Raw genomic sequence first — 27499 nt, 5'->3', positions numbered from 1 at the left:
TTTGTCTTTTGGCTTTGCTTTGTGATCATGTGAAGTGGGTAATGTGTGTGTGTGTGTGTGAAAAATATCCAATAAGTATTGTCAGTAGTACAAATCAAGTGATACTTTGATGTGAATCTAACAGTAAAAGAAATTTTCAGAATCTATTACCAATAAATCACTTTTATTGGTTGTGCACATTCTCCTTTTGAGGATTCTTAGGGCTAATTAGAGCAAATGGGTTTCTACAATACTTAAGCAATAACAGTATTGACAACTGTCATTTTTATGCTTCTTATCACCTCCAAGATTTTTTTTTTTTTTTTGGTTTACACACATCCTACTTATATAGCACTGCCTGTGCTGGAAGAAATGCTAGTGACCTTTTACTGACAGAAGTCAGTGTATAAATGGAGCCCCAACCTATGAGGTACACTTTGTTCTAATCCTGGCTTCCCAAATGTTTTATAAAAACCCATTTTTTTATTTACAAATGGGATATGGAGCAATAGAGTTTGAAATTTACTACATAGTTAATCTAACAGGACTTATATTAATTTTTATATAATATTATCTAAAAAGGACATGAGAAATATCTGCATATAATTCATTTGTATATGAAGATGTATATAATAAATTTTTTAAATATACTACAATTACATGTTTACCTATTATTCATCACTATTTCTAATACTTATTATATAGATATTGTCCCTTTGATAATGGAATCCGAATTGAGAAGCAATATAATTATTGTATTCTGTGTCTTTATGTGTCTTTGCTCTTAAGGACTTGTTATAAGCAATTGGGCATAAAATTTTAATTCCGACTTTATTAATAATATAGTGAGGAGACCTGGCTTTATCATGACCCTCCTTATCACTTCAATTTCCTGTAGTTTACATGAGTCGCCTTAGTTTCTTTCATGACCTTAATGATATTTAATTTCCCTCTGAAGTTATTGCTTATATTCCTACAAAAAACTTACTCTCACCTATCAATTTACTATACAGTGTAATTTGCGTATAATAATAGCTAACATCTGCTGACAGCTAAGTGCCTCAAGTTTATTAACTCTACCCATCTCTCTGTTGGTCCCTTTCCCTTTCTGCTCACCTCCTTTCTCCTTCTCCTGCTCACCTCCTTTCTCCTTCTCCCTCTTTCTCTCATGAGTAATATTCATGTTGATAATTCTGTTTTCTAAAAAAGTAATGAAGTTTATTTACTTGATGTACTGTTAACTTTCAGTCTTCATATAATTAATATTTTCTATCTCATTGCTGCTAGTCAAAAATACAGTTTAATTTACATAGCCTAAGGGAAAATGATGCTTTGGCATGCAGGATATCTAAGAATTTTACCATCAGATATTTGTGAAGATTTAAACTTATTTAACTGTGAGTTATGGGTATTTATTATGATGGTTACTTCATAGAATTCCTGACTCTAATTATAGGAAATGAGGAATAGAGTTTTATGTTCTAATCTTTCTTAAAAATCTCTATTGGTATGAAAATAACAAATTGTAGCAATTTGAAATGGAGAACATGAAAGCCAGTGTGGAAATGTAGCTGCATTTATTCCAAATATTGCAGCAAATTACTTTTATTTTTCTTCACAGATTTCCTATTGATTTTTTTAGACATTTTATGGGATTTCCCTGACGGTCCAGCAGTCAAGACTCTGTGCTTCCACTGCAGGGAGCACAGGTTCGATTCCTTGTTGGGGAACTAAGATCCCATCTGCTGTGCAGTTTGGCCAAACAAACAAACAAAAAAAGATAGACATTGTAAACTTTCTTCCCTTGCTATTAAGAAATCTCAACCTCCAAGTAGATAAATGCACCGCCATGATGGAAAATTATATTAAGACCAGACACATAATTACACAAACTTTCTGAATAATAGCAAAATAGAATATAATGAACTACATTCATTTCAAATTAGAATTAATTATAATAATTGACAGTTAATTATTATAGTTTCAATAATGGCTATTGACTCTCTTGTGAATAATATCAGTCAGAATTTCTAGTCTCTTGCAACTAAAAAAATACTGTAAACTGTTAAACAACTCAGTAATATTTGGTACTCTTCAGAGTAACTTTTTTCTGAAACCACAGAAACTTTTTTTTTAGTGTTTTATTTTCAGTTTTGAGGAAAAGGAGTATTATATCTTCCAAATTTTAAACATAAATATCTATATTTGTGTTTCACATTGTAAACATGAAATGTGAAATGGTAAAAAAAAGTAATGTAAAATGAAAATAATTTATTATGAAACTAGAATCCCCTGTAGTCATACTCTCTAGAGATAATCACTGTTAGAAATGTATTTATTCCCAAACACACATCATTATTTTTAATGAGTGGGATAGCACTGTGCACAATAGTCTAATGTATATTTTCTTCATTAAATATACTGTGTATATATGTTTCTGTGTCAGTACTTATAGATCTACCATATTTTAATAGTTTTCCATCATATGGATGTACATAATTTAGTTTAAAAATCTCCTGTTGATACACACTTTAGTTGTATCCATTTTATTTTCATATTATAAACAAGGCTGCAATGTAAACCCTGGTACATAGCTTTTTTGTACACTTCATTAAGCATTTCTGCAAGGTCACATCCTAGAAATAGTATTGTTGGTTTAAATGGTATGCATATTTTACAATTTGTCAGGTATTTCTAAATTATTGTGTTAACAAAAGGGTAATAATAATAATTTATACTTCTAACATCTGTGTATGCAAGTTTACCATATACTTACCCTTACTGAATAGCATCACTACTTTTTCAACTTTGCTAATTTAATAGATAAATATTATAACTCATTGTCAGTTTTTATCTGTGAAACCTATTTATTAGCCGTTGTGACGTCCTTTGTGAAAGCCCATATTTAACCAGCCGTATCTTTGGAAACACAGGTTTCAGAACCTTCTGTTTTTGCTTTTCCCCTGCTCCCTCCTCCCTAGTCCCACCAAAAAAGTTTGAGTATTTTCAACTGAAAACACAAGACCAAATGTAGTAGGGAGCTACATCCTTCAGTACAGTAAACACTTCAGATAAACTTCCCCAATATTCACATCTTGGTCTTTGACACCACTTCTCTTCTGCACATATCTAAAGAGACTCTTTTTAATCTGGCCTTGCCTTTTGCCCTGTGATTACATTGAAGAAAAACAATAAAATTAACTAACACTTTGGGCTGCAATCAACGAAGCAATCCAAAATAGTATTTTGGAGGTCATAACTATTTGCAGATTTGTGGAGTTATCAAGGTTAGTTCTTTTGAAGAGATGTCCCACCATATTTCTAAATAAGTATGATATTTCAGAAGTGATTGGAACCAAGTGTTGAATTCAGTTTTGTTTTTATAAAAAATTATAGTAACTACTCATTTTTAACTTAAAATACCAAGATATCAGCATTTGTTACTGGTATTTGTGTATTGTTTTCTTGTTAACTTGGGTGAGCATCATTATTGCTAATTTGGGTGGCATCAATTCAGGAATGTACTCACCATATTCTAGTCTAGCAGAAACTATTGTTGAGTTTTGCTTATGCTGAATCTTAATTGACAAGTAAAACTAGATGTTTTCAAAAAAGGTGGAAGATCATCATATAAAATATTAGTAACAGCAGTTATATTGGTACTCTGGCTAGCTGTGGGTTATCCAAAATAACATTAGTTTAGGTTTTCCTGTATTCATTTTGTTCTCTACATTAATTGTATAAACTATTTTCCTTATACTGGACAACATGTGGGAGCATGAGAATAGACAAAGAGGGCAAAACAGGTGACTCGTGTGGAACATGTAGGACTAACAGATTGTGATTAAACTCTTAGAAGGAAATTCTTGAATCACACTTTAAAATGTAATCTCTCTTCTTGTTTCATCTTACAAAAAATAATTGAATAGAAAGTTATGAAAATATTGTTTTCTCATGAATACAAGTAGAAATTATGTATAGTTAAGAATGAACACATTTAAATATTAAAATTGTTCTCAATAGACCTTTAATATCTTCCCCTTCAAAGGAACTTCTTTATATGTCTAATTCTTAGTATTGAGTATTCTAGGCTTCCACTACTATAGTCATTATTGATGTAGATATTTACCTGATTGATTGATTGTTTGTGAAACCATGTTGTTAGTGTGTTACTTTTCATTCATTGTCTCAGTTCCTAACACACTGTGTTTAGCTGCAGTAGACAGGTTTATGGATTGAGGTACACAGTGAGCAGATGAGACAGATGCATTCTCAATCAGACAAGGTCCAATTTTTATGGAAATATTCTGTGAAAGAAAATTTTAATTTTTAGATCTTCTTTTTTTCCTTTTTTTTTTTTTTTTTTTGCTAAGCAGAACCATGCTTTCCCTGGAGCATAAGATACAATTTATGACTTGAGGTAGCAAAGAGTTTTATTTTCTAAATACAATAATATCCACAAAGGAGGTCTTACTGTAGAGTAAAAAAAAATGGATTGCCTCTTCTGGGTTGTTGACATTGGAGTTATTATTTTTAATCATGCTCTGTATGTTTTTCCTGTGGTTATTTTATTTCTCTTTACTTACTAAAAATGATTTTAATACTAAAATTCTGATACAATTGGAAAGCAAAGATGTTTACTCAGTAATCCTTAATGTATGACATTGAATATCCCAATTATCATTGATAAGGACAATGTCAGATTCATTGAAAATCAGAGACAGTTCTGAAATCTAAATACTCCTTTAGGGTAACATCATCATTTTTATAATAATTGTTATTTGTGAAATGGGTTTATTGACCTCTACAGACAACAGCTCACATTATGAGTATCTGAGGACAGAATCATGTTTCAATTTGGTTTTGTCTGCCTTTCAGTCCTCTATTTCTCTCACGTCTTCATGAAACTCCACTCCACCACTAACAGGACCAAGGAACAAATATATATAAAGTTTTTCACATTTCTTTGACTGGCAGATGAATGGGGAAAACAGATCTCAAATTCTCGTGCGCACTGAGTACCCCTAAGCAACCAGAATGTCATGTCAACCTGAAACCCTAATCTACACTTTTATCAGAAAATTGAGTGTATTAGAAACTTGCAGGCCTACAGACTGTCATTTACTTCCTCTGAAGAAAGCCCAAAATGTCATCCACCTGGTCCCAAATGAGCTTCACAACCACTTATATACAGTGGTTGCTAGCTTCCCTGGTTACCATTTTAATTGTTCATTCTCAAAATATTTTTATAGAGCTGAACATAGAGTAGCCACTGAATAAATATAGATTAATTAGAAAGCCACTTTAAGCCTGACTTTCCACTCTTTTTCCCCAAATCTCTTAGCATAATGAAACATTAAAAACAAATAGGAATTTTAAATGAAGAGTGTGACAATTTAGTTAACTGGATTACAAACCCCCATGTCTGTCTAGCTCAGATTTTATCATCTTGTGACCTTCCTTTTTCCATGCCTCATATCATAATCACCAAACAAAACAGATGGACCAGGCTTATCGGGATAAGAAAAAAATGCTTTTGTGTTGCCTCTGCCAGAAATCATCTCAACTCTGTATCTGGGTTTTAGTGACTTGGAAGAAGGCAAGATCAAGATAAGAAGCATGAACTGCTTATTTTCCTCACATATTAACGGAAAGGGAGCATGAGAGAAGATAATAGGGGAGACCCTAAGTGGGCAAGTTCTGGGAAAGAATCAAAATAGGGGGTAAATGTTTGGCAAAAAATCAAGTCGGTTAAATAAGTGGTTGCTGAAGGCAATGCATAATAGTGGCCAAGAATTTGGGTTCTGGCACTAACTGCCTGGTTCAAATCCTAGATTTGTCTTTTGTTGGCATAACCTGTTTCTGTTTCTATGAAATAGAAAAAATAATAATAATGCCTATCTCACAGAGTGACTGTGGATTAAATGGCATATACCCTCGATAAATGCTAGCTATCATTTTTCTGAATAATCTGAATTTGTTTAAAGTTCTAATATGTCTTTTCTCATTGTTGGTGGTAAATGTCCTAATTAACAGAGACATGGAGAGAAAAAGACATATTCAACTTTATAAAGTCAATAACAGTCTCTCTTTTTTTTAGTTCAATTCTCTTTGGAGGATCATGCCAGGTTATTCCTTCCATTGTAGTCAATCACAACCCAAACTCTTGACACTGAATCTAAAACTTGTCTGAAATTATATGCAAAAGGTTTATATCCCACTCCAAGTAAAAAGTCTTAGGAGAAAAATTAAAGCTATCTACCTATTATAGACTCATTGTAGAGGCTAAAAGTGGACTTCTTAATATGCTTATTTTAAAGGTGAGTTGAATATAAGTAAGTGCCATTATTAACGAGCTCCATAAGGATTTTTTAAAAATACTTGAAGCAAGTGCAATGATGCTATAAAATATTTGCCTTGGTTTTATACAGTTGGTGGCATTATATTAGATATGTCGTCTCAGGGAGCACATCTTGCCAGAACATACAACACGAGTTTTTTTCCTAGTCCAGTTTCTTTTTGAAAACTGAATATACATAACTAAGATTTTTTTATAGTGCTTCTTGTTGTGGCACCCAAGTGTTTTGCATTCATCAGATAAGTCGAGAGCTAAACCCTGCAGTGCTGAATGGGTATAAATATAATAGAAGTAAAGCCATTCTGCCTTCTAGAAATACATTCACCTAAAACATTATCATATCTAAACTAAACTCATCTAAAATGTGATTTAGAAAAGAAACTTATGGAAGTATTAAGAAGACTCATAAACACTGTTTTGGTTAATGCTTGATTCTAATTTTTATATATACAAAATGCATGCTTGAGAATTCTAAAGATGTCCAGTTATAGCCTTTAAGATTGTGATTTAATTGCCAGCTTATGTTATTTTCAAATGATTTTTTCAGAACTATATATTTCAGAGTCAAAGGAAATTGCATGTATGTTTCATCATCAGAACCAGTGCTAATTTAGCCAAAATATTGACAATCTATTTTGTACCAGGCAGTTTCGTAGTTACATTTCATTATCAGAGTGTGTACTTTTAGCCACACTGTCTAAAATAGTTTCTTTCTGGTGGGAACTGAAAGCTTGGCAGCCAGGGGAAAGGGAAACAGAGTTAAGCAAATAAGAGTGGTTTACCAAGGGCAGGTTGTGGAAGGGTGGGAAAATTTATCACTGACATTGCTTAGAACTGCTAGTGTATGGTGATATTAAAATGTAGACTGTGTATTAGTAGATTACATTATTGTTTTTAAGGTATCTGCAGACAATGTACCTTCTACTGCCTACACCCTTGGGGGCTCATTACCCCAGCTGTGATACACAACTTACCTTCACTATGGGAAGAATTAATGAAAAAAGAAATATATATATGTTAATGTAAAGAGAGAAGTGTTTCATCTGCCTCAACAGAGGAAAGGATTAATATGAATAAGGAAAGGATGACATGGTTGCTCAAGAGATTGGTCCTCCAGCACGCAGAATATTTATTATATGCAGGTACTTCAAGATTTTATTTCTGATAAGCAGAGGGCTTCTTCAAAGTAGCTGGTACCTTTTTATCATAGGAGAAAATTGAGATTCAGGGACATGGTAATTTTGCAAATGAGTCACATCTAGCTAGCTAGTTGTAATTCTGAAATTCAAACTCCAATCTATAATTTAAAAGTTCATAGCTCTCCTGCTAGGCATCCTGCCTCTTCAGCAACTACCTCATTTAAAATGGGACTCTAGGGAATCCCCTGGCGGTCCAGTGCTTAAGACTCAGTGCTTTCACTGCTGTGGGCCCAGGTTCAATCTCTAATTGGGGAACTAAGATTCTGCAAGCTGCAGTGTGGCCAAAAAAAAAAAAAAAAAAAAAAAGGGATTCTATTGGATACTGCTTCTCTTTTTGGTTAGAAGTTGATATGTTTTGTTGTTTTCTTTATGTCATTTATGAGATATTTTCTAAACTAATGATTTGAAAAAAGGTTGGCCATCTTGCATACGTACCTTGATAAGGAGTTCTTGAACTACAGGATGATCAGCTTACCTACTTGCAAAGTTGTATTTTGGAACACTTTAATTGTGTTAAAAATAATACTGAAATTAATCTTCAAAACCTGGAGAATGTACAAAGGTTTGTTAATTTATGAAAACTAGATTTAATAAGGACCAAAACTATTAGCATAAAAAGTTTAGGAATCATATCACTTGTCTCCAGTTTTTTTTTATTCTTACTTTTGACATTTCACTGATCCTACAGAAATACAAAATTTTAGGAAGGATAGGAAGGAAAATAAAGCTAGGATCAAAGCTTATAATTACTTCCTTCAGGGGGATTTTGTTTTAGGAAGTACCCAGATGACACCTTCTAACAAAATTAGATCCTTTATGGTGCTATTTTGGTTTGGGTAGATTGGGACCTGAGAAGCCAGTGTGAAGGAAAGGAAATCTGACAAGGGAGGATCAGGTTGTAGAAAAAACCTGAAACTCTGATAGCTCTAGAAATTGGATAAATATTACACCAGTTTTCAAAGAAATATGCTAAACTTGGGTTCTAAAAAACTAGCTTCAATATGGTGATAATCATAACAGCTACTTCTTGAGTGCCTGCTATAAAAGACAGGTGCTTTTCTTGTCCTTACAGCAACAATCCAAGAAAGATTTTGTTAACCCTAGCTTATGACAAATTAGGTGCTGAGAGGTTAAATAGCCTTTCAAAGATCATATTGCAGGTAGGTGAAAGTATTTTAATTTGCATTTCTGTATCTCAAAGCCTGCCCTCGTTCTAGCAGACCTCACTTGTCAAGGGCAAATAATCCTGTCAGTAGTTTATGGGCACAGGAATCCGGAATTTTGAAGATGTAGCAAAATTTAGAGTCAGGCAGCTGTCTGTGTTGTCATTCAGGTAGTTGAACTGCTTTTAAGAAAGAGGGGAGGGCTTCCCTGGTGGCGCAGTGGTTGAGAGTCCGCCTGCCCATGCAGGGGACATGGGTTCATGCCCCAGTCTGGGAAGATCCCACATGCCGCGGAGCAGCTGGGCCCGTGAGCCATGGCCGCTGAGCCTGTGCATCCGGAGCCTGTGTTCCGCAACAAGAGAGGCCACAACAGTGAGAGGCCTGCGTACCGCAAAGAAAAAAAAAAGAAAAAAAGAGGGAAAGGCAAGGCAGAAAAGTTCAAGGTTTAACCCATGGTGAGCTAGGGTCAAGAAGGATTAGGCTGGATAATAGTCCCTGAGGAAGTGAACCTGAGTTCAGGGCAGGTTCCAGAACCCAAGGGTGAGCTAGAGTGCATCTCAGTAAATCAAGGCAGAAGCATAGTCTCGGTATCGGCAAGGCAAGAATGAAAAGAATATTAGAGTCGGGTGGGCATCTCAACTTCATTTACAGTTCTAGATTCCAATAGATAGTTGGTCTGAATCAGCCTTTGTCAAGATTAATTTAAAGAAAGGTGGAGAAATTTCATCTTTCATGTTGGATAATGTTCAGTTTGTTCAATTGAACAGAATTTGAATTTGGGAAGAAAGTGAAACAATCCTTCTGCACATCCCCATCACAGTTGTTAGTTCTTGATTATTAATTCATAACAGCTGTAGAAAAGTTATCTAAGATGGTATCACTCTGTGTGTGTGCATACATGTGTGTATGTGTAGCTTTCTTTGACATGCACATATGTTTTCTATGTATCTTTGATGTGCTAGTTAAGATTTCCACATTAACATCTGATTTATCTGTCATTCACAACTTTCAGAAAGGTGGCAGAATGAAATAAGGACATTTTCCAAGAATATATTTCAGTAGTACTAGGGCATATGCATTGGGAAGTGTCATGAGATGTTACTACTAACTCATGAAAATTTATAGCTGTGCCTTTTTTATACTATCTGGGTTTCTTGAAATCCTGTTCTTTTTTGTCTACTTCTAAAACATAAAATGAGAGCTACAGTAACACTTCCTAAGCAAAATGTCTCAAGGATTTATATGTGATAGCTTTATGAATACTCTGTCAAGAGAAATTTCATGTGAATTCAGTTGTGTTGTTGTTGTTGTTTTTTAACTTTGACTCATGGTTGCTTCTTTTTTCTCTAACATTAGGTTTCAAAAACTATTAAAGGTAAAGTAAATAAATTTAAAAAAATAAAAAGGTAACAATTACTGATGAAGATTTATTTTAATTTTATGACAAATCATTTATCAGAGTCTTCAAGAAATCTGTTTTAGCCTAAAGTTGTAGTATTGCTAGCAACTTTCTTTAAAACTTTTATTAGCTAATATTTTCAAAATACATAGAATGTGGCCCTTGGCATAATAAGTATACATTATAATATGAATGAGAACGTTTAAGAATCATGGGAATGAACAAGCTGTTATCCACAGTAAATGCACAGCTGTGTTTTAAGTTAGGCTATTGATTGTGAATTACATGATAATCTGCTGTGCTGTTTTGTCATTGTTTTTAATTGTGGAAAGTTGAAATTGAGCTCTATGAGTTCAATGATAGTGTTTGCTTTGCTCCCATTTTCTGTTTATCACTTAACACAGTGCTTGACAATCAGAAGATTCTCAATAAATAATTGTTGAATTGTAGTTTTTTAGATGGAAAAATCCAAATGGTGTGATAATAGGTTAAGGGACTATCACAACCATGAAATGATTTGTGAGCCATCATATTTCCCTTCTGATTAGAATACTGTTGATTCAACACAGTAAAGGAGTGAGATTCTTTCTGATATGCAGAATGAAACAAGGAAGTAATCAAATCTTGAAATCAATTAACCACCAAATATGCATCAACGATTGTTTTACTTGTTGAGATTTTCTGTTGCACCATGATTATCAAATGGTCTTAGTTATCATTTAGTGCTAAATGCACCTGCCTTTTGTATTGTTTTGGAATGTCCCAAGCTTCAAGCTTCATAGGTACTCTTGGTACAGACTGGCTCCCCACCTTCTTCCCTCCTTTCTTTCTTTATTTCTTTTTTCCTTCTTTCTTTCCTCCCTCCCTTCCTTCCTTCCCCCCTCCCTTCCTTCCTCCCTTCCTGCCTTCCTTCCTTCCTCCCTTGCTCCTCTGTCCCTTCTTTCCTTTTTCCTTCCTCTTCCTTTCATTTCTTTCTAAATTTTCTCTTTTTTTCTTTTTACACTTTTTGTTGTACCTAATCTACTTGGTTTTATAATTTGTTGTTTAGCTAGCTAAAAATTTCAGTAAATAAATACTTTTCTCTCATTTTTTATTCTTATATATAGTATACTTCTTCAGTTAGTAGCCATATCTTTTCTTTGCAGCTTTGCTAGGTACAACTGGCTTTGAAATGACCTTTGTATCTCTGATTATTGAAGGTTTTTTTATCTACAACTAATGCTTCTAAGGAGTTGGTATTTATGCTACACATCCTGGGCTACCTTGGAAAATATATTAGAAACAGTCATAAAATGAACACATTCATCCAACAAACACAGTGATGTTCCAATATGTAGAAAGTAGACACTGCTATAAGAGAGAGTTGAGCCAAAACAAGGTGTCTATCCCTAAAACCTAAGGAAGATTGAACCAGACACAACTGCTATATTGACTTTTATAATGTGCTAAAAGCCATGTTCTTGAAGCTTAGAGTTATTTTTCATTCCTAAGGAAGTGTCATTTGAGTAAAAGAACATAAAAAGGCATTTATAACAATTATCTTGTGATTTATGTATATAACATAAGTGATAGAAGAAGGACAGATTTGCCCAAGCATGAGACTATGCCCTGGCATCTTTATCGTTAAGGATATCTGTATAGTATCATTTTTCAGTTTGTAACATAATGATCACTATCCTTTATTGTGGTTTTATTATAACCAGACAGTTCACAAATATTTAATTGTACAATTAGAGTAGCATAGAGTTTATAAATATGGTCTTGGAGGTTATATGTGAATTTGAATTCCAGTACTGGCATTTATTACTTATGTGGAAAGTTAAGTTTTATGAGCATAGATTTCCTCATCTATAAAAGGAGAATACTAGTACCTTCCTTTAAAAATTATTATGAGGTTAATTGATAAAAGCTATATAAAAACACATTCTATATGTATATGTTTTATATATATATGTATGTCTGTATGTATATATATATACATATATGTATATATATATACACACACACACACACAAAGATAATGTTTCATGTAGTTTTTCTGTCCGTCCTTGCTTAATTGTTATGTGCCAGGTACCTGCCTTCTGAGAGTTCTAAAACTTGGCTAATGTCAGCAACTGGGTTGCTGAAATTCAAACCCCGTCCTTTCAGACTCAAAAGCTAATAAACCCGTTCTAATATACCATACTATACCCTATATTATAGTCACTTTCTCTCTAGCAGCAGAATGAAAGAGCAATGTCCTGATGGTGACTGTTCTTTTCAGTTCCTCAAAGGGATTTATTATCTCAAAATATTCTCCCAAATGTTTCACTGATTCTTTTTCTAAAAGTTTTATGTGCTAAAAGTGTTATGCTCCAAATTAGCCTATATTCTTAGCCTCTAAACCTAATTTCTACTCTGAGAAAAAAATTACCATATAGCTATAAAGAGAATCTATATTAGTTTTTATTAATGTAAAGCAACAAAGGTTGTTTATTCTTTAGGGAAAAAACGTGAATTTGTTTCAACACCTGAGCAGTATTAAGGGTTTTTCAGCTGAATTTTTATAGAAAGAAGGAAATGTTACTATACTTTATACTAAGAGAACTACAAGGGACCCTATAGTGCCATACCCATCATCATCACCATCCTCTTCATCATCACACCACCATTTAAATAACAGCTCAAACTTTGAAGTGTTAAGTCAGTTGTACAGTGTATCAAAATTAATTTGTTATTTAAAATAGTCTAAGCAACCATGTTTTCAAATTATTTACTTTTTAAATTAAAAATTATTTTGTAAATTAGATATGACAACAGGTTATCCCAGTAATTATATCATTGTCACTTATCTGTGTTTTTATGCCTTCTTTGGTGAGAAAGTGGAATTACATATAGAAAGGCTTAGAGGTATATCCAAAAGAGTGAATTTTTAATGCGAATGCCACCTCCTTGGTTTCTACCAGAAAAAAAAAGAAAAAAAAAACCCACTAATACAGTAAAATAATTTTGGGTAACTACCATGTGCTGAAATTTTTAAGTATATATAACAATTTCATCTATATAAATATTTATCCATATCTATAAATACACGCAAGTACACAGGAATGCTCTGAGCACTGAGCACTGATCAGTATTCGAAATACTTGAGTTCCGAAGAAAGCAAAAGAAAATCCTGTGTTTTCAGGATTGTTGGAATTAGTTTAAGGAACGATATTATTAGACATTATTTTAGCAATGCCATACTTTTAAGGACATAATAATTTCACATCGACTACAGAATAGTTTTGAAAAGAAATTAATAATAAATGTTGACATTGGAGACTGGCAAATAATTATTTATAGTTTGACTTCATTATGAGCTCCTCACTTAGTTATTGTGCTTTCAACTAGGAGCTATTTTTATTCCTGATGCTTTATTTTGTATTTTACAGTTGCATGATCGTAAAGGTATTTTGCCAGGTTCTTAGCTTGTAAAACTGCCTAACTGATACTATTCAGTGTGTGCTGTAACATAGTTGCTAGTTTAAGAAAATTAGTGATGTTAAAAATGTAACAAAAATGGAAATCAAACTTCTTTTTATGAGGTTATTCAGTTATTAATGATTCTAATTTACTTATATTTTAGAACACAAATCAATTTCACAGTGGCTATTGATTTTACTGCATCAAATGGTGAGTATTATGACTATCCCGTAATAAAAATTATCAGCAATTACATTAAAAAATAAATATTTATTTTCATGAGGTTTAGATGTTTTCTTTCCATGAATACGTACTTCTGAAGTGTTTCCTACAAACTTCAGATAACTTTTCTTTTTTCAATATTATGAAATAGTTCAGGTATACAAAAGACTATAAGAAATACAACAAAAGTGCATAATAGTCCCATTCAAATTTATTAAATATTGAAATATTGTCTTTTTTGTTTTACATATTTTTAAAAGGAAAATTTTAGACCTAGTTAAGCTCGTTGTGTACCCTGCCCCATTTTTTCTACACTCCCTTCTTCTCCATGCATAACTACAGTTCTGAAGTGTGTCTAACTATAATCCTCATTTTTATAGTACTTTTCTGTGTATTAATTTATACAAATGTAATTCAAATACATGTACAGTAGCAGCTTACTTTACTTTTACTCAGTTATTTTTAAGAATTACTTATGTTAACACATTTATATTTAATGAATTCAGATGGACCATCATATAACACCCCATGTATGGATATTCCTAATTTGTATATCAAACATTTTAAGAAAGGAAAGAGAGTGGACTTTTAACTATATTTTGAAGTGACTTTATTTCAAACAGAACAGTCATTTAAAATCAGTTATTATATATCATAAGAACATGAGTCTCATTATTATTTTATTTTTACTAGATCTCTACTGGCGTATAATTGCTTCACAATACTATGTTCGTTTCTGTTGTACACAAAAGTGAATCAGCCATATGCATACGTATGTCCCCATATCCCCTCCCTCGTGAGCCTCCCTCCCATCCTCCCTATCCCACCCCTCTAGGTCATCACAAAACACCGAGCTGATCTCCCTATGCTATGCTGCTGCTTCCTAGCTATTTTACATTCGGTAGTGTATATATGTCGATGCTACTCTCACTTCGCCCCAGCTTCCCCCTCCCACCCTGTGTTCTCCAGTCCATTCTCTATGTCTATATCTTTATTCCTGCCCTGCAACTAGGTTCATCAGTACCATTTTTTTTTTAGATTCCATATATATGTGTTAGCATATGGTATTTGTTTTTCTCTTTCTAAATTACTTAACTCTGTATGACAGACTGTAGGTATATCCACTTCACTACAAATAACTCAATTTCATTTCTTTTTATGGCTGAGTAATATTCCATTGTATATATATGCCATACCTTCTTTTTTTTTAACATCTTTATTGGAATATAATTGCTTTACAATGGTGTGTTAGTTTCTGCTTTATAACAAAGTAAATCAGTTATACATATGTTCCCATATCTCTTCCCTCTTGCATCTCCCTCCCTCCCACCCTCCCTATCCCACCCCTCTACGTGGTCACAAACCACCGAGCTGATCTCCCTGTGCTATGCAGCTGCTTCCCACTAGTTATCTATTTTACATTTGGTAGTGTATATATGTCCATGCCCCTCTCTCACTTTGTCACAGCTTACCCTCCCCCCTCCCCGTATCCTCAAGTCCATTCTCTAGTAGGTCTGTGTCTTTATTTCCATCTTACCCCTAGGCTCTTCATGACCTTTTGGGTTTTTTTTTTGTTTTTTTTAGATTCCATATATAGGTGTTAGCATACAGTATTTGTTTTGCTCTTTCTGACTTACTTCACTCTGTATGACACACTCTAGGCCCATCCAATTCACTACAAATAGTTCAATTTCATTTCCTTTTATGGCTGAGTAATATTCCATTGTATATATGTGCCACATCTTCTTTATCCATTCATCTGTCGATGGATATTTAGGTTGCTTCCATGTCCTGGCTATTGTAAATAGTGCTGCAGTGAACATTGTGGTACATGGCTCTTTGAATTATGGTTTTCTCAGGGTATATGCCCAGTAGTGGGATTGCTGTGTAATATGGTAGTTCTATTTTTAGATTTTTAAGGAACCTCCATAGTGTTTTCCATAGTGGCTGTTTCCATTTACATTCCCACCAACAGTGCAGGAGGTTTCCCTTTTCACCACACCCTTGAGTTTCATTTTTTAACTTTTACCAGAAGTTGCCATTAGTTTATATATTTATCTAGTTTTCTTTTCAAATTGTTTACTGTGCTCTAACTCTCACATTAAATTCACTTCACATTTCTCTCACATTCACTCACATTTCACAAAATAATAGAATTTTTAGGTAAGAGATCACTTACTCCAACCATCATCCTTTTTTTTTTTTTTGCCGTACACGGGCCTCTCACCATTGTGGCCTCTCCCGTTGCGGAGCAAGGCTCCGGACATGCAGGCTCAGCAGCCATGGCTCACCAGCCCAGCCACTCCACGGCACGTGGGATCCTCCCAGACCAGGGCACGAACCCGCATCCTCTGCGTCGGCAGGCGGACTCAACATTTTGACTTGTTAGCAGTAGAGATACAGATAGAGATGAGGAGACCAAATTCTAATTTAGCTTATCTTTGACTACATGATAAATTTATTCTCCAATATTGTGGCTTCAAGTTAATGATTTTTGCACGTGTTTTATTTAGTAATATAGGAAACATATACACCAAAATCCAACTGGATTAAAATGTTAGCTTTCATTTATTGATGAACATTAGCACCACTAGAAGGGCGAGAATTTTTATTCAATACAATGATACAAACTACTGAAACTGACTTAAGAAAATAGACAATCTGAACAGACCCATAAAAACTATCCACAAAGTTTATGTGGGCCCAGGTATAGAAAGCTTCACTGATGAACTCTATTTAAAGAGGAATTAATGCCAATTCTTCACAAATTGGAAGAGGAAGAGGAAGGAACACTTTCCAAAAGTGGAAGAGGAAGGAACACTTTCCAACTCATTTTAAGAGGTATTACCTTGATACCAAAACCAGACAAAAGCATCGTAAGAAAAACTAAAGAACAATATCTTTTATGGATATAAAAACTCTTAACAAAATACTAACAAACTGAATCCAACAACATATGTAGAGAATTATATACCCTGACCAATTAAAATTTATCCCAGGAATGCAAGGTTGACTTAATATTCAAAAATCAAATAATGTGATACACTGTACCAATAGAAGAAAGTGTAAAAAACACATGGTCACTTCAATTGATATAGAAAAAGAATTTGACAAAGTCCAACATACTTTTATAATGAAACCACGTAAACTAGGAATAGAAAGTGACTTACTAACCTTATGAAGGGAAAATATAAAAACTTATAGCCAACATCATACTTAAGGGTGAAAAGCTTGATGCTTTCACCTTAAGATGAGGAAAAAGACAAGGATGTCTGCTCTTGCTACTTCTATTTTACATTGTACTGGCGGCCAGGGCAATTAGGCAAGAAAAAAAATAAAAGACATCCAGATTGGAAAGGAAGAGGTAAAACTATTTTTATTTGCAGGTGATATAATATTTTATGTAGAAAATCCTAAGGAATCCACTAAAAATCTATTAGAACTATTAAATGAGTTCAGCAAGATTGAAGGATGGAAGATCCATATATAAAAATCAATTCTTTCTCTATACACTTCCAATGAACAATATGAAAATGAAATTAAGAAAACAGTTCTATTTACAGTAGTATCAAAAGGCATACAGTACTTAGGAATAAATTTAACAAAGTGAGTGCAAAACTTATACCCTAAAATTATATTCTGAAAAAATTTTGTAAGAAATTAAAGATCTAAATTAGTTGAAAAATATGCCACATTCATTGATTAGGAAATTCAACATTGTTAATATGGCAATATTTTCCAAAGAGATTGACAGATTCACTGTAATTTCTATCAAAATCTGAAAGGTCTTTTTTGAAGAAATGGATAACTGACCCAAAAATTCATTTGGAATTTAAAGGGGCCCAGAAGAACCAAAGCAAATTTGAAAAAAATAGAACAAAGTAGGAAGATTCATACTCATTTTTGAAACTTAGTACAAAGCAACAGTAATCAAGGCAGTGTAGGTCTGGCATAAAGATAGATATATCGATCAATGAAATAGAATTGAGATTCCACAAATAAACCCATGCATCTAAGGTTAACTGATCTTGAGAAGGGTACCAAGATAATTCAATGGGGGAAGAATAGTCTCTTCAACAAATGGTACTGGGACAACTGGATAGCCACAGGCAAAATAATGAAGTTGGACCCTTAATAGATCAAAAATCTAAATGTAATGGTTAAAATTATAAAGCTATTAGAAGAAAACATAGGGATATATCTTTATGACCTTGGGTTTGACAATTGATTCTTAGATATGACACCAAACACATGAGCGACAAGAGTAAATAAACAAATAAACTGAACTCCATCAAAATTAAAACTTCTTTATGCACCATAGAACATAATTAACAAAGTGAAAAGACAAACCCCAGAATGGGATAAAATATTAGCAAATCAAATATCTCATAGAAGACTTGTATCTAGAATATATAAAGAACTCTTATAACTCGAAAACAGACAACTCAATTAAAAGTGGTATTCCAGTTATTCAGAAAAGCTATACAAATGACCGGTAAGCACATGAAAAGGTACTTGGCATACTTACATATCAGGAAACACAAATCAAAATAATAATGAGATACTATTTCGCACCCACTAGGATGACTATAATCCAAAAGTCAGAAAACAATAAGCGTTGTGAGCATGTGAAGAAGTTGGAACCCTCATATACTGCTGATGAGAATGTAAAATGGTGCAGCCACTTTGGAAGACTCTGGCAGTTCTTCAAGTTGTTAAATGTAGAGTTACCATATGACCCAGCAGTTCCACCCTTGATATATATGCAAGAGACATGGAAACCTATATCCACACAGAAATTTGTACATGAATGTTTATAGCAGCATAATAGCCAAAATGTGGAAACAACCCAAATGTCCATCAGCTGATAAACTGATTTTAAAATGTGGTATATTCATACAATGGAATATTATTTGGCAATAAACAGGAATGAAATATGAAGTGCCAAAACATGCTACAACACAGATGAACCTTGAAATCACTATACTAAGTGAAACCTAGTCACAAATGACCATATACTGTGTAATTCTATTTACATGAAATGTCCAGAATAGGCAAATTAAAGAGACAGAAAGTAGATTAGTCATTGTTTAGTGCTGGGCTGGATGGAGTAATAAGGGAATGATTGTAAATAAGTACATTTTTTTGAGGTGATGAAAATGTTCTAAAATTGACTGTATTGATGGTTCTGCTTATTTGTAAATATACTTAAAATAATTGAATTGTACATTTTAAAGGGGTTAACTATAAGTTATATGAATTATATCTCAATGAAGCTTTTTAAAAGAGCCTATTCAAGGGCTTCCCTGGTGGCGCAGTGGTTGAGAGTCCACCTGCTGATGCAGGGGACACGAGTTTGTGCCCCTGTCCGGGAAGATGCCACATGCCGCGGAGCTGCTGGGCCCGTGAACCATGGCCGCTGAGCCTGCGTGTCCGGAGCCTGTGCTCCGCAACGAGAGAGGCCACGACAGTGAGAGGCCCGCGTACCGCAAAAAAAAAAAAAAAAGAGAGCCTATTCAAGTGTTTTTTTTCTTTTTTTTTTTTTTTTACAAAGGCGTAGTGTACATTTAAAACAAAATCAGATATGTTTGAAAATATTCAGGGTTTAAAATATTTCAAAATCCTTAAGCAGAGTTATAACTAAGAGTAAGGGCTATGGAATCTGCCTAGATTCATATTCTAGTTTGACCAATTATTACTGTGTGATTTGGTCAAGTTATTTAATCTGAAAGTTATTTGATCTGAAAAATAGGTGTAATAAAAGTACCCATGTCATAGGTTTGTTGAAAAGGGATTAAGTGAGATATGAAGTAAGTTCATGTTACATTCCATGCTATTATTATTGTTTTTAGCTAATAACTCAATGTTACCAACCTACTACAAGTTCATTTTTCTATATGCATTGCTGCTGTTACAGAGCTGGTACAAATATGGTCCCAGATTCAAGGAATTGCCAAATTTTGTGGTACAGAACACAAGGGCATAAGAGTAGGAGAGGAAAGACAATAAGGGCTGGAATAAATAAGGAAGGTTGTCTTATGCATGTGAGGAGGAGGAGGAGAAAGTGAATTTCAGGATAGGGTGGCAAAGTGAGAGGTAAGGATGGAAAAGAAAACATCATTAGTGGTATAGTGAAGAGATTGGTCTGGATGAAGATGCTACAAAGAGATAGGAAACATCTTTGAATGGGTAGGATTGGGCACTGCTATGCATGATAGGCTAAGATGTTTAGTTATGCTGGGGTATTAATAGCATTTTTATTTTAGCTTTAAGTTGTGGTTTTCTTAGAGAAATAGAATTAGTTGCATATTGCAACTAATGGGTAACAATTCTTCTTATATTTGAGAGTTGTGTTAAATAACAACTTGGTAGTGGTATCGTTTAGTTGTGGCTCTGGTAGGCTTTTGAACAAGAGGCAAAATCCCTGCTTTAGAAAGAACTGTCAAAGAAAAATTGCACCAGATGAGTTAAACAGGCAATGAAGACTTGTTTCAGAATTTTTGCAATAGAAATCAAAGCTATTGCAATGAAAGAAATTGAACTCAATTCCTCCAAAGCAAAAGGTGAGAGGGTTTTTAAGTGCTGTGATGAACTAGCGGTTAAGTACTGAGAGATTGGAGGGGAAATTGGTCTGTGTGATTAGGCCATCTGTGTTTACTAATTAGCACTTACTGAAGGTAGGGTCCTGCTCTCCCATAGAGACTAGGCAACAGAGGTGATATTTTTCTTGGTGATTACATTTCAAAGAGATGGCTCCCACGTCCCTGAGGAAGACATTCCTGGATTGTAGAGGATTTACGTCTCAAAGGAACAGAGAAGGAATTCACAATTCCAAGTTTTCTAAAGTAAATGTTCTAAGAGACAGGAGGTCAGGGACAACCTTTCTTAAGTTTAGGCAAGCTGAGGGGAACATTAGGGCCCATCTTGGACAGAAGACACTTTTTTAGAAATTTTGTCATTTGGCTCTTGAATGCTGATAACTCTTTGGAAAAATAAATGCATGTACACAATGAATTATCTTGAAACCAAAATTGGTCTGGGTATTATTATATGCATTATAAACCAAAGGGAGATCTTTATTTTGTTTCTCTCTGGATCTCAAGTGGTTATTATTATTTTTTCCCTATCAGAAAAGAACTATGCCTTGAGGCATTTCTTCTTTGGACAATGTTTTAATGTAGAATTGAGCTTTATGAGCTGTTACAAGTCCCATTTAATTTCCATTTTCACTTAAGAAACTAAAGGGACTTTCAGGCTGCCTTTGTGCTGATAATTAGGGCAACTGAATGTGAATCTCAATGTGTTTGAGTGGTAGCCCATATATTACTTTCTGTCTCATACTCATCTTATTCAAATGAAACATCCTACATTTGTGGATGACCCAGACAATAATAACAGTAGTAGTTAAACTTTACATTTCTATGGTACTTTATAATTTTTAATCACTTCCACACACATAATCTTATTTTGTCCTCCCAGTAAATACTGTGGTAGGCTTTATAATGGGAATTATATAGTTGTCCTGCAAATGGCAAGACCCGACTTCAAGCCTTTTGGCTCCTAGCTAAAAGTTTAGTTAGAAACTCTGAATAATTTTTCAGCTCTAGATATTTAATTAGCATGAATTTGAAAATCTCTACACTCTCCTCTTTTCAAGTGATTAAATTGAGATATGTCTCAAATATTCAACTTATGTTTGTGATACAACTTTAGGAAGGCCTCATAATTATTGAAGCCTATTACATCAGTTGGGTCCTCTGATTATAGCATAAGGATTCAAACTAAAGGCACACAATTTTTAAAAATAAAGATTACAATAAAATACGATTAACAAAAATACTTTTATGCTTCTTCTGTGACTAAAACTCAAGAATAGCCTATGACATTGACAATGAGAAATAATTTTTGAAAAACTCTGCATATGCTTTAGCATATCTTGGGGAAACTTTCTACGTATCTGATCTAATTTAATAAATATCTCTATGTCAATATCCAAAAGAAGATATTTAACATACTATGAATGTAGGCAGAAAACACAATTTTTAATATTTAACCTGAAATAGATATCAAGAAATAAGTCCAAAAAATTATATCTTTAGCCTGATCACTCATGTTTGAAATATTTTTTTCTGTCATCAGGCAACCCTACCCAGCCCACTTCTCTCCACTACATGAATCCTTATCAACTGAATGCCTATGGTATGGCACTGAAAGCAGTGGGAGAAATCATTCAAGATTATGACAGTGATAAAATGTTCCCAGCTTTAGGTTTTGGTGCAAAACTGCCTCCAGATGGAAGGATATCTCATGAGTTTGCTTTGGTAAGAATACATTGAAAGAATTGATATTTTGAAAAAAATAATGTGTTGGATCTTTTCATTGGCTTGCTGCTTATGCTCTAATTACTCATGTAGCAACTTCTTATGACTATACACTCAGCTTAATTTTGGTGAATGATTGATTTAGGAGTGTGATACTAATGGGAAAAAAGACAGTTAAGTAGATTAGCAGTAAATTTACCTAAAGTGCATCTGATCTATAAATAGGAGCTCTATTCTGGTTATCTATTGCTGCATAACACCTTCTGTTATATTCGTGATATGTGGGTCAGAAATTTGAGCAGAATACAATGGGGGATGGTACATTCTTCAGGATGTCTGGGGCCTCACCTGGGATGCCGGGATTGGCTAGAGATGGCTGGAATTGTTCTACTAGAGCCATATATCTGGGTTTTATTTTGGCTGTTGGTTAGATTCCTCAGTTCTTCTCCATGTCATATCTCCTGGAGCTAGTATGTCCCCTAAGATGGGTCATTAGCTTATGTCTGATGCCTGAGCTAGGGTGGCTGAAATAGCTGGGTTGTCTAGGCATCTTTCCTTCATTCTACATACAACTTGTCCATATGGTTATCACAGACTTCATCATAGTGTAGCGGTCTCAAGGTAGTCATATTTCTTACACAGCAACCAGCTTTCCCAGAGTGAGTATTCTAAAAGGCTGGGGCAGAAACTGCAGGGCCTTGGAAGTCCCAGAAAGCTATTTCTCCTACATTCTCTTGGTCAGGCAAGTCACTAAGTTCATCCCAGTTTCAAGGTAGGGGAAACACCTCTCAATGGGAGGGGTATCAAAGAATGTGTAGCTATCCTTAATCTTCCATCTTCTAAAATGTCATTTCTTTTCAACTATAAAGGATTAGTTATGACTGGAATTTTTTTTTTCAAATGTGAAGCAATAATTATGGCTACAATTAATTATGGTTTCAATATAATGGAGTAAGTATGACTGGAATAAATATTTTTCTTTTTAATGTTTAATTTACATAAATCTACTCCTGCTGTATTATTACAAGTAAGCAATGTACTACATTCTACCTTTAAAATAAATTTCACACAGATGGTGCTTATACACCTAATCAGTCTTATTCTCACTTGCACTTTCTAATGAAATAATGGGAAACTCAATGGAGGAATGGTTAGATATCATTTTGGAAAAAATTTAGATTTTCCTAACAGAAATGCCTCCCTACCCTACCCTATATATTGTAAAAGTAAACTCTTCCATGCCCAATATTTTTGTAGATCTTTTTTCATTGTTTTTATTCTTGTTACAAAGTAATATATATATTTTTTAAGTTCTGCAAGAAAAATAGAAATAAACAATAATGCAATCATTTATTAAGTAATTACTGAGTATCAAGCCAGGTACTTTATACTCATTTCTTATATAATCTTCATAAAATTCTTATCGGATAGGTATATAACAACTGTCACATCACACTAGTCTATGAAGAGCCACTCATATTAAATACAGTGAAAAGAGTACCCCCAGGAGTTGTATAATTTAGCTCAGAGTCACAGAAGTTAATCAGGTTTACAGAGGACAGGACTTGAACCCAGGTCAGTCTTATTTTAGAATCCACATTCTTAACCACTACTAAACCACTTTTTATAAAAGCATCTGTAACAATCCCACGTCTTAGATATGTCCTTTATGAACACCATTATGTATGTGTGTGTATATATATATATGTATATATATATATATATATATACACACACACACACACATACACACACATACCCCCCCAGAAGCTTTCATATGATTACACTTCATCTTCCTTAAATATATTTTAAGAGCTATATTTTAACTTTTTTCCCTATACTTATTCTTGCTTTTTCTATTCCACACAATTTCGGGGAAGGTTGCTCAAGGTTTTAATTCTTCCTCTGTGAAATAGGCCACATGCCACAACCACCAATGTCATATAAAAATGAATATCTGTTGAGATTTTGTTGTGCCTTAGAGAATTAAATTCTCCCAGAAACTTATAAGACCATGAAAATCACTCATGTGCTCCTGAGTCTTAAGTGCCTCAGGAAAAAGATCATGAACTATTTTAAGGCTTAAGAAAAGGAATAATTATGTTAAACTAAATGATATTGATTAATTTTCCTTCCATAAGTTTCTTCTTACCTTTGTGTATGATTGTTTTTTCCTTTTTCTCTCCCTCTAATTTTCTGCTTTTCCTACCTCCACATTCATTCCTTGTAACCAAACCTATGCAAAGGAGGGACTTTTTTATTAGTTGCATCCTAAAAGATTCTTTGAAACCAACTCAAATATTTATAGGATGGAGATCATAACCCTTTAAATTCATGAAAAATAGTTTCTAAAATTGATGAAGCAACAATGATGATGTTGATGATGATGATAATGCCTCACCTTTAATGTTACCTAATAATTATATGACTTTAATTTTTTTCAAAGCACTTTTGTTTTCTTGAATAAGTAAGAAAGACAAAGGTTAAGTAGGTCTTCAGAGAGATAGTGCTCCATTTGATTTTTGTGTTAACTTCAGCCTAAATAACTGCAATGTATATCTGTAGGTGCTGAAAATGGCAAATAGAAAAACTTCAGTCCATGTCAATCTGGCAATTAGTGTACTACCTAATATTACCAAACCCTCATATTTCCATGGTAAGAATTTGTGATATGTATTCACAGTCATTAATCTGTTTATCACCCCAAATTCAAATAATCTTTCAGATAGCAAGGGAGGCCTTTAAAAAAAATTTAAAATCCCTAATTGTGATTTTGAGGCTAGCACAGATGTTGAAATTGAGCTTTACTCAATCAAAAGGATTTAAGGTAAGCCCCAGCTTTTCATTTGAAATATGTGTAAGAATAGATATAGTGGAAAAAGAAAAGGGAATAGAAAAAGAAAGGAAAAATATACTAATGTCACCACATTAGCACTTTTGGTTGTGGAAAGAATGTCATGTCTCGTGATGATTCTTGATGACTCCTTATAGTGTAAGGCTTTAGAGGAAGTATATCTAATGGGCATGTAGCCAGTGACCCTTAAAAGAAGGTCTTCTGTGTTGATCAATAGAGAGAAATGCTACATCTGTCCAAGTGATTTCTCCTACCAAATATCTAAAATCACTGGCATACTTTTCACTTATTTTGGCAATTATAGAAATCGAGCAATTTAATATTTATATGTACACATTTTCTTCCAACTAAATTCAACAGTATAATCACCAAAGGTCTTTAACACTGCATGCAGAAAATAGAAGCTCAATAGGTATTTGTTTATTGAATAAAAGGAAAAATTCTCTCAACTTTCCCCTGTAGTAAGCAGTCAGTCTCTGGGCAGCTACAGATACATTTCAAAGAGTAAAGCAACAGCTCCTAACAGCTCTCTTCAGCATTTTGCAGCATGTTAGCCCCACTGAAAATTGTTATAGGCTATAGGTAGCAACAGAGACTTTGAGCTTCACTTCCAGAACTGAATCTAAATCTCCAGTACAATCCCTCAGGGAGCCAAATGAAAGGAAAAAACTGGTGAGAGCTGGACACTCCTCACTTAAGTCTGTGTGTGGGATTATTGCTCATTTTGAATTTTGTTCTTTATACTTTCTGTATGTTCTACAAATTAACATTCATTATTTCAGAAGTGGAAAAGTTTGTTAATTAAAAAGGAAATATAAAATAGGGCATCCACTGCCCTCTTCATTAATAAACAACAAAATTGAATGTACTTATTTTCAAGAACATTCTGTTTTACTTTTGTGTTAGAGCCACACATAATCTTATTTTTATTTGTCATAACAAGCAAAAACTAATTCTCCACATAATTATTTTAAGAAATGTTTTTTTTTAAGATTTATAAAATCTTTCTAATCAAGATAAATGAAATGGTGGGGAAAATGGTGACTTTATTATTTCCAGAGGAATAAAGGAAATGCATAATTTTATAGAAATGTAAATCCCTCCAGTCAAAATGTTAAAATGCTGATCAAAAAGTAACTCAGAACTATCCTGGTTTGTAATTGTTCCCTTAAGGCAGATATATAATACATTTTTATATGCCGAAAATCAGTAATGAGTTTTAATTTTAATTAGCTTTATACCTTATCAAGAGATAGAAGACCATAAAATTTTATTAAAAGGAAGGCTAATTAAAGGTCAGCTCAGATTAACATCAAAACCAACCAGTCACTGCTTTGTGCTAAATATTAAACTTTCACATTTTAATTTCAATCAATTCCTGTAGGCAATTTTATAATATAAAGAGTTCTTTTATTATTTTTATGTTTTAAAAAAATTTACATGAGGTAAAAATAAAAAGTTTGAATAAAAAGACAAAATTAAAAGGACAATGGTTATAAATCCTTCTTTCACAAATGACAAAATTGAAATGGTTGGTAACATCTGACTTAGTTCCCTAAGATCCTCAGTCTTTCAAAATGCTAGGATTTTGTAATATGGTGGTGTACTGCTGGTTAAGAGATGGGGCTCTGGAAATGTTTTCTCTGTTACCGGTTTTGCGTGACTTTGGGCACAATATCTAAGCTCTCAGTGCCTCATCTGTAAAGTGAGAATAATAATAGCATTCTATCTACTTTTTTAGATTGTTATACTATAAAAATTATATAATGTATGTAAATATTTTAATATAAAGCTTAGTATATAGAATTCAACAAATTTAAGTTATAAATTACTAGTCACTTTTGATTGTTCAGGTAAAAACATACATGCTAAAATTACTGCTGACTATGTTTAAGCATGGTTACTGTCCCTAGTGTTTTAAAACAGAGCTACAAATTTTTTTATATTACCCACTTCCAGAGGTGGAACCTAATTCCTCTTCCCTTGAGTATGGGCTACACTTAGTGACTCATTTCTAACAAATAGATGAAAGTAGAAGTAATGCTATGCAACTTATAAGACTAGGAGCTTATTGGAGCTTCCTCCTTGCTCTCTCTCTCTCTCTCTCGGATCACTCATTTTGGGGAAGTTAGCTGCCATGTTGTTGGAACACTAAAGCAGCCCTATGCAGAGTTTGTGTTGACCTACTGCCAGCAAACCATGTAAGTGAGCCTTCTTAGAAGCAGATCCTCCAACTCTGGTCAGGCTTTCAGATGACTGCAGCCCAGGTTGGCTTCTTGATTGCAAGCTCTTGAGAGATCCTGAGCAAGAATCACCTGGCTAAGCTGCTTCTGGATTCTTGACACCTAAAAAAATGTATGGGATTATAAATGCCTACTGTTTTAAGACACTAACTTTTGGGATAATTTGCTACATAGCAATAGATAACACTGCCTTATTTGTGTTATTTGTGGAAGCTGGACTAGGAGAATTAAACCTAATAGAGCATTCAAAGTATGAGAAAGCTAGACTAGGTCTCCAGGTTTAAAGTTGCCCTTCTGGGTTACTATCTGCAGAATAA

At 33.8% G+C, this 27499-nt stretch overlaps 1 protein-coding gene across 3 annotated transcripts in view; it reads left to right on the top strand.

Annotated features, from left to right (window-relative positions):
* CPNE8 (copine 8) overlaps positions 1 to 27499 on the top strand; it is a 310582-nt gene that overhangs the window by 237865 nt on the left and 45218 nt on the right. For 2 of the 3 annotated variants that reach the window (XM_029205052.1, XM_029205054.1), the window contains exons 14-15: positions 13706 to 13752; positions 21904 to 22085. In XM_029205052.1, coding sequence (XP_029060885.1) covers positions 13706 to 13752; positions 21904 to 22085 — 229 coding nt within the window. The remainder of the gene's footprint in view (positions 1 to 13705; positions 13753 to 21903; positions 22086 to 27499) is intronic. The other variant, XM_029205053.1, reaches the window with a different exon arrangement.

The sequence above is a fragment of the Monodon monoceros genome, unplaced genomic scaffold, assembly GCF_005190385.1.
Source record: "Monodon monoceros isolate NGI ecotype Baffin Bay Population unplaced genomic scaffold, NGI_Narwhal_1 Super_Scaffold_6, whole genome shotgun sequence".
NCBI lineage: Eukaryota > Metazoa > Chordata > Mammalia > Artiodactyla > Monodontidae > Monodon > Monodon monoceros.
Note: the sequence above shows the minus strand (reverse complement) of the source record. Positions and strands in the feature narration are given on the sequence as shown.